This window comes from Salvia hispanica, chromosome 4 (genome assembly GCF_029641045.1).
Source record: "Salvia hispanica isolate PSC_SH4W2 chromosome 4, Shi_PSC_v1, whole genome shotgun sequence".
Taxonomy (NCBI): domain Eukaryota; kingdom Viridiplantae; phylum Streptophyta; class Magnoliopsida; order Lamiales; family Lamiaceae; genus Salvia; species Salvia hispanica.
The window spans coordinates 16,116,289-16,124,708 of NC_142695.1; the positions used below are offsets into that span (position 1 = coordinate 16,116,289).

Consider the following 8,420-nt stretch of genomic DNA (forward strand, 5'->3'; position numbering starts at 1 on the left):
TTCACTCACATGAAGCTGCCAACTAATCCTAGGGGATTTAATGGTGATGGATGGAGCTATACTTTTGATTCTTTCCATTTAAGGCATGATCAATCTGGTTGCAATTATTATTCAGTTATGGCAATAGTATCACGAGATATAACCTCTTCTCACCGCTGTGTCATCTTAAATGCTTCACTTTTCCTCTCACGGGTTGTTTCTTTAAACACACTATAAAAACAAATGCATTACATTGGAGTATTCAAAATCAAGTCTTGTTTTTTAGTTTGGAATTTTCATTATGTGGGCTGTTTTAGCTTTCTTGTGCTTGTCAGCAAGAGCAGCATTTTCACAGCCTAATAGCCAAGTTCCTGCCTTTTACATTTTTGGAGATTCTTTAGTTGACAATGGCAACAACAATGGAATCCTCACTCTTGCCAGGGCTAACTACATGCCTTACGGCCTCGATTTTCCTCAGGGAACCACAGGCCGTTTCACCAACGGCCTCACTTTTGTCGATGTTTTAGGTGAACGACATGCTTTTCCTCAACTACTAGTCCTTACTCTTGTCAAACATCAACTGATATTGTTGCTCTCTTTCTAGCTAAATTGTTGGGCTTCCCCAACTATATTCCTCCCTTTGCTGCAATTCGTGGCCGAGCACTGCTTCAGGGTGCAAACTATGCATCTGGAGCTTCGGGGATCAGAGATGAAACTGGAAATAATCTGGTATGTGCAATGTTGTTCATAGCTTCACATTTTTTTTTGAAGTAAATAACATAAATCCAAGAATCCTTTTTTTTCAGGGAGACCACATTTCAATGAACCAGCAAGTAGAAAACTTTGGTAGAACAGTGCAGCAGCTAAGGCGATTCTTCAGAGGAAATGGGATCGCGCTGGCGGCCTATCTCAGCAAGGCCATCTTCTACTGCGGATTGGGAAGCAACGACTACCTCAACAACTACTTCATGCGCGATTACTACTCAACCAGTTCCCGCTATACACCAAAGGCTTATGCTGAGTCCCTCCTCCAGGATTATGCCAGACAATTGACAGTAATCTTTTTTTCATCACACCATTTTCTTGATAGTCTTTTTTGTTCGTTTGATCATGCTCGTGCCCATTTTGTGTGCAGACGCTCTACAACTTGGGAGCACGGAAAGTTATTGTGACTGGAGTTGGGCAGATAGGGTGCATACCCTATCAGCTGGCGCGTTACAATGGAAGTGGAAGCAGGTGCAACGAAGAGATCAACAATGCGATCATCCTTTTCAACAGCGGTCTCAAACAGCTGGTGGATCAAGCCAACAGAGGTCAGCTGCCAGGGTCGAGATTCGTCTACCTTGATTCGTATTTCAGCAGCCAAGACCTTGTCCAGAAGGCCAGAACATACGGTATGGTACACTTTTTGCATTCATAGGCGCAATACGAGACTAGTTTTAAAAGAGAAAACTAGCAACAGATTTTGATAAGATTACAATGTGGGAGTGTAGGATTTGATGTGGTGGACAAAGGATGCTGTGGAGTAGGAAAGAACAATGGCCAGATAACTTGTCTTCCTCTCCAAACTCCATGTGATAACAGACAGAAATACGTATTCTGGGACGCGTTTCATCCAACTGAAGCTGCCAACATTTTGCTTGCAAAGAAGGCTTATAGTTCAAAGAGTAAATCTTTTGCTTATCCCATAAACATACAGCAACTGGCTGCACTCTAGGCCATGATTCTAACTTGATTGTTTCCGAATTTCTGTAATTTCAAGTCTTTGTATTGAGGAAACATACTCCTCTGAACTCCAATCTTTCATCTTCTGTAACTTTTGCTACTGATGTGCAACATTTGTTGAGTTGGAATTCAACCAATGATTCATTCAAGAATATTCCTGCTCTCACAAAACAACCAGAGCTGACACAAAGAAGAAATCACGTTACAAGACTAGAACAAGATCAAAATTTGGCATGAAAATTTGTACTTGCAAAATCTGGTTATAGGTGGGGCAGGAAGAAAGTGGTAAGGGGTGAGTAAATGAGTTCATTAACTATTTCGAAATTTCAATGTATCAAAAGCTTAGGTTTCCAATAAGTACTCCCCCCACATTCCTCCAAAGATGATCCACTTTCATTTTTAGTTTGTTGCAACTAAGATGACTCGTTACTAAAAAAAGAAACACTTTTATCACTACTTTATTCTCTCCACTTAACACACAAAATAATGAATATCATTACGTTGGAATAAACATATGTTAGTTGTCACACATCAAGAAAGGGAGAGATCAACTTAAATACTCCATGAGCTGTTCGGATTACTAGATTGTATCTTGGAATTAAATATAGTATATTTGGATTATAACAACTCAAAGGATAATCATATGATAATTAGTCATAGTCAATCCCTCCAACCACAACTCAATCTTAGAATATATTTTAGTATTGTTTTATCTGAAAAACCAAACACAACAAATGAGAATAACAAGTTGGGAGGTACAGGTGAGATAATGTCATAGGGGTGGTTATGGCGGCATCATTTATTCAAACATGGAGTACATCGCATGCCAAACACTTACTACACTCCTACGCTTCTCTTCTCTCTTTCTAGAATAACGATTAATGAATCCTCACATAATATTAGACATGGATTATAAGAGAAACAAATGGCCCACTAATGTTTATCAACTCACAATCATAATGCCATTTTGACAAAGATAATTGAGTAAAAACAAGGGTACGTACGTTGATGAAATATCCGGATCAAAAAGATTTAGCAAAGGCTAGATCACAAAAAATCCTGTTTCAATAACCTATTTTGCAGAATAAAGTCGATGATAGTCTAGAAATCGGGACGACAAAATCAGGGAACCATAGGAGTCCAAGCATTATCTTCTTCACTTGAAGCACTTGGCATCCAAGAGTGCTTCACCTTCAAAAGGCTCAGCATCTTCAATCATCTGACTGACGCGTTCTTTTTGGGCTTCGTCATTGATATCTACCTTGACCCAATCATACAGCTCCATATCGTAACATTCATCAACAACAAATTTAGGGATTTCCGTCCCTCGGAAAAGCCACAGCCCCTTCACCTTAAATGGTGCCTCGTTACCAATAATCAGCATCTTCCCGAATGCATACTTGCGTGCCAAATCCATTCTCTGCAGAAAACCACCGACCTTGTTCATGGTAACAAAAGAGACAGTGTTCTCATCATTGTATTTGTAATCACAGAACCAAAGTGAGTATCCTTCTGGATCATACATGTCCCAGAACCCTGCGCAAGAAATGAGCTTTCATGATTAAACAATGATTGCAGTCTGATTGTCAAACTGCAATTACGCATATAAGACGCAATATTTAGAGGGTACAAATTTACAATATGCTTGCTTGTACTCGTCCAGTCACAGATAAACTAGACAAACATGCATGGGCGCACACAGACAATATGACACAAACACACTGAGGCTCCTAACATCACAAAAAACAGAAGAAAGAAATTCTAGGGTACACAGATTACTCAAACATACTTTACAATTACAAATCACCAAAGACTAGTTAAGCACAGAAAGCAAAGTAAACATATGCTTGGTTGGTTAGAGTGATTACCTTTAATGGCAACCTCACGGAAATTGGTCTTTGTGTTAGAGTACAGCCTCTTCCAGTCATCTAGTATCATCTTACTAGGGGGCAAAAGATCCAATGGATTCTTTGCCTTAGGCTTGGGTGCTTCTTCCTCTGCTACTTCTTGCGGCTTCACTTCCTCTTTCTTAACCTCCTTTGGCTTGGGCTTTGCAGGCTCGTTTGGCTGAGTGGGTTTTTTTGATGCAACTGGGGGAATAGATTCCGCTTGTTTAGTATCACCCAAAATCTTCTTGAAAATTGGTTGATTAACCAAGGTCCAGAAGTATCTTTCCACGTGTGGGAATTGTGATGTAAAGCTCTTAGTCATGATTGCCTTAAATCCGACGCTGAGATTACATATCATGACAATATCAGCAAGTGTCACTCCATGTCCAACCAAGTATGTATTGGAGGCAAGATGAATGTTCAGTGCTTCAAGAGCTCTCTTCAGCGTGGAAACTGCAACCTCCTCAGCCTGTGCACAACAGGGGAAACAATTATGTCAATAATCCATCATGATTCATCCAAATGAAAACTTTTTTCGTGGTGGATAAATGCACAAGGTACAGAAAGATAGCCATTAAAATGACATACTGGAGGAAGATAGAGACCGTAACCAAGTCGGGGGTACAACCAACGCCCTAGATTAGCATCAATTTCAGTAGCAGAAAAATCAATCCATTGCTCGATGTGCCCCTAAAAGATCAAGTAAACAAAAACACAAATATAGTAATCAGATCCCCAACTTCAATTATAAAATGAACACATTTGTGCAAACCAATTATATATACTTTTCGACTCTACTCTACAACCAAAAAACAATCACTTACGTAATCAATCAACGAAGAGCCATATAAGGTGGTATCAGACTTCAATCGAGCCACTGTACATAAGCAAGAAATAGGTCAGCATAGACCAGAAATCCACAATTAAAGCAAATAGAACGAACAAGAGTGCAAGTACCATAACGTGCAATAGCATTGCTTTCATGTATCGGGCCATCAGGTGTTTCAAGCACAGGAATCTATACCGAGAAAATGAAAATCAGTAAGCAGAATAGGTTCAGCTTGATAAGTAGGGTTCTTCTTTACACTATATCATACCTTTCCAATAGGATTCATCTTGAGAAATTCTGGGGTCTTGTTTGACACACCCATCTCAAAATTCTTTGCCAGTTCAACCTTCACACCGCTGTATTCTGCAGTAACAAGTGCCTTAAGGGCATTTTTGTTCCCACTCCCGGAATGCAAAACCTGTACAGAAGAAGGTATAAGGTCACCAGGTTGAATCAACCATAAAGAGCACACACCAACCTAGATTCAGCAGTATAGAGTGACAACAAATATTCTTAACTTAGTGTATATTCCTCTAGCACACTAATTAACATCCTGTGGGACACTAAGGCTACTCTCTCAATACAAGCCAACAACTCACAGGTAAGAAAGAAACGTTTTAAAAATGCTGTGTCTCTACAAGATGGCAATGCATGCAACAGTATCGACTCACAGATACATTGATATATTCTTCATTAATCGACTAAAATGGGAAGTTGCACAAAATTCTAAGGGGGCATTTGGCATAAAAAATATTGATATTTGAGATGATAAAATATGATTGGATTATTTAGGTTGACAATTGTGGTGTAGGAAAAATAGAAGCACTATGCCTAAAATGTAAACAAATGATTCATTTTCTATAATCATAAAAAAATGCATAATATTGGGGACAAATTACTAATTTTTGCAATGATATTTTTGGAACTTTTTATTTAGGTTATTTTATCAATCATTTCTCAAACAAAGAACCAGTTCTTAAGAGAAATGTCAATAACCGATCATACAAATTCAATTTTGCAATCACCAAAATCAAATTCCGGAAAAAGAACAATCCCTAACATATCACAAACTCAAACTCAAAATAATCGATCTAGTTTTCAACCAATGATCCAATACTTCATAGATCTGCAGCAATACAACACATATAACTAAATCTGACACAAGAAATAAGAAATAAAACTCACCAGAGGCATGGCTCCGCGCGATTAAAGGAATCTACAAAAACAGCAGCAAATAATAAATACAACTTAAAAACAACAAAAAAATTAACAACTGGAAATGACGAAAATGATAATGCGCACTGAAATAGCGAAGAGAAAGAAACGGAAACGCAAAATTGCAGAAAATTCACCTGTAGAGTAACGGAACCGGTCGACTCTGAGTGAGAGTGAGGTGTAGATAAGCAAAGAGAGGTTTAGGGTTCTCTCGAAGCTTCTATTTATACTGTTAGCTAATTTGCGACGTCGGTGCTACTAGGATTTAGGGGACAGTTACACTAGGTCTAAAATTTAAAAGTTGATTATAAATAATGCATTTAACATTTAATTTATTTATTTAAACATGATAAATCCATTTTAAATTAATTAATTAGGTAAATAAAAAAAATTACTATCAAAGACAACAATATTAAAGTCAAACATTAAATTTATCGAAACTCGTATAATCATTACTCTCTCTTTTATTCCACTTCATCTTTTTTGATTCGGCATTGTGGCATTCAATCTCCACCAGTGGTGTATATCTCTTGATTTGGAGTTTATATATTTCACTGATAATTTTGTCTTTCCATTTTATTACTTGTGAATGTCCACAAATATTTTATTTTATTAATAGTTACACAATCTTTGAAAGTAACTCTTTATGAACATATACTATTCAGTCAAATTTCCAATTATTCTAAAAGCAAAAAACGAAAAATATAACTATGCAAATAGTGAAATAGATAAAAAAAAATGTTAAAGGCTACTACTTTTGTCCACCAATACAAGGCCAGGTTGGTCAGAACACAGATTTTAAGAAATATAATGAAAAGTGAATGGAAAAAGATAATTGAAGATTAGTCTTACTTTTATACATTAATTTTATAATAAAATATAAATGTAAACGAGGTAATGCTAATAAATGTAAGATCCATTATAAAAAAACAGTAAAAAAGCAAATGGAACATAAATTGGTAAACTAACAAAAATAGCAAAAATTGGACGATTATTGATGGCGGATGAAACATAAATGTAGGAATATTATTTAATGGAGTACTTTCTTTGTCTCATACTACTTGCCCTTTTCATTTTATGTCATAAATTTAGAATCAAATAATTAGTATTTTAAGTGTAATAAGAGAATAGTTAATTAATTATAAACCATAATTAGATACTCCATAATTCTTACTTAAAATATAAATAGTATAAGTAGTTTTAGACAAGTCAAAAAAGAAAAATGTGAGTAACATGAGGTAGGCAGTATAAGTTATTTGAACAAAATTTGAGTTATTTTTTTAAATAGAAAATAAAAATATATAGTAATAACTATACTAGATAAAATACTTGATTATTTTGTATAAATAAGAATATAATACTGCAATTAGTATAAATGATTTGAGTAAATTTTCAATTTATTTTAAAAATATAAAAGAACCAATATAATAAATATGTTATAGATAAAATACTTCTTATATACATAGGAATATACTACTTATAAAATAGAAACTAAAATAAAACGTAGCAAATGAGAAACCTCGGTCTGGAATTGAGACAATGTCATATTCTGCCATTGCACCACAAAGGCTAATGTTTGAAAATTCATAAAAGTAGTCTTATATCGCTTCCGATTGAGGTGGGTACAATTTGAAAATTAAATTAACCAATAGTAGGAGTATAATTTTGGGCTATACTGATTATTTGGATTTTAAACATGTACCCACTCATTTCGCCTTATACATAGTAAAATTATACTTCCCGTCATAAATTATTTAGTTGTAGCACGAGTTTTAAGAAATATAAAAAAAAATGAGAATATAAGTTCCACTTATATACATTAATTATATAACAAAATGAATGAAATAAATTAGTGGAATATGAGACCTACTTACCATTTATGATAAAAGTGAAATATGACTTTTATTTTGGGATAGGCCGAAGTGGCAAAACAGGACTCTTATTGTGGGACGGAGGGAGTATTATATAGAAATAGAGGAAAATCAGTTCAAATCAATGTTTTAAAAACCGGACCGGCCAGTGAACCGGCGAGGCTACTGGTTCATGGTTCAACCGGTCCGACCGATTCAATCATTGGTCGAACCGTTTTATCTTATAAATATAAAATAAAATATACTCTTACAAAATATATTAAATTTAGTGAATAATAAATTATAGTAATTAATAGTAATATATAACAAAAACATATATTAAACATTTTAAGTAATTTAAATATTAAGAGTATTTAAAATAAGTGAATGGTAAAATTTAAATAATTATTAAATATATAAATTTTTAATTAGTGTAGCCAAAAAAGTACATATTTTACATATATAAATAGATAAAATTCATATTATCTCAAAAACATTTATGTGGTGGAATAATATTATAGACAATATATAAAACTAAAAATGAATTTTTAGTTTTTTTTTTTTTTTTTTTTGTCTCAAGAGTCCATTTTCATTGATAGCTTCAAATATAAAGATAGCAATACAAATTTTCAACTTGCTTCAAGCCTTCCCTCTTTAAAACTAACAATCTCCAATCTCTATTTGCATAAAAACCAACCCAAGCATTTTCGCACCATTATCTTCTGAGTTGGAAGGTCTCCTTGGAGCTATTGCCCTTTTTTTCTCGTAAGTATGGGTAGGAAATACGATCGAGACGTAGCAAACCTCTTGCAGTACGGGGAAGCATTGAAGCACAATTGAATTCGATTGAGAGACCTGAGGAAGCTTGTTTCGCCAAGAAATCTGCGACGACATTCACTTCACGGTAAATATGCTCCACCTTGTATGTATATG

The 8,420-nt window shown here is 35.0% G+C and overlaps 2 protein-coding genes across 2 annotated transcripts; one reads left to right on the forward strand and one right to left on the reverse strand.

Annotated features, from left to right (window-relative positions):
- The first annotated feature begins 245 nt into the window (after positions 1 to 245).
- LOC125193372 (GDSL esterase/lipase At1g33811) lies at positions 246 to 1,858 on the forward strand. The gene is made up of 5 exons (XM_048091145.2): positions 246 to 506; positions 584 to 708; positions 786 to 1,034; positions 1,115 to 1,373; positions 1,473 to 1,858. The coding sequence occupies exons 1-5, from the start codon at positions 281 to 283 to the stop codon at positions 1,694 to 1,696; spliced, it is 1,083 nt and encodes a 360-aa protein (XP_047947102.1). The 5' UTR covers positions 246 to 280; the 3' UTR covers positions 1,697 to 1,858.
- Positions 1,859 to 2,684: 826 nt separating this feature from the next.
- Positions 2,685 to 5,904, reverse strand: LOC125195806 (elongation factor 1-gamma 2-like). Its single transcript, XM_048094041.2, has 8 exons — positions 5,775 to 5,904; positions 5,608 to 5,638; positions 4,691 to 4,840; positions 4,551 to 4,611; positions 4,418 to 4,470; positions 4,182 to 4,283; positions 3,573 to 4,062; positions 2,685 to 3,240 (listed from the first exon to the last, which is right to left on the reverse strand). Exons 2-8 carry the CDS (start codon positions 5,614 to 5,616, stop codon positions 2,861 to 2,863), a joined length of 1,245 nt encoding a protein of 414 aa, XP_047949998.2. The 5' UTR covers positions 5,617 to 5,638; positions 5,775 to 5,904; the 3' UTR covers positions 2,685 to 2,860.
- Positions 5,905 to 8,420: the final 2,516 nt, after the last annotated feature.

Bases quoted from the DNA above. Each gene is read 5' to 3' on its own strand.
- LOC125193372 (XM_048091145.2), top strand. From the start codon at position 281: ATGTGGGCTGTTTTAGCTTTCTTGTGCTTGTCAGCAAGAGCAGCATTT. The intron at 1,035-1,114 runs GTAATCTTTTTT...TTTTGTGTGCAG, and splicing joins ATTATGCCAGACAATTGACA to ACGCTCTACAACTTGGGAGC. The intron at 1,374-1,472 runs GTATGGTACACT...GTGGGAGTGTAG, and splicing joins CCAGAAGGCCAGAACATACG to GATTTGATGTGGTGGACAAA.
- LOC125195806 (XM_048094041.2), bottom strand. The intron at 4,284-4,417 runs GTAAGTGATTGT...TTGATCTTTTAG, and splicing joins GCTCTTCGTTGATTGATTAC to GGGCACATCGAGCAATGGAT. The intron at 3,241-3,572 runs GTAATCACTCTA...TTTCTTGCGCAG, and splicing joins CCGTGAGGTTGCCATTAAAG to GGTTCTGGGACATGTATGAT.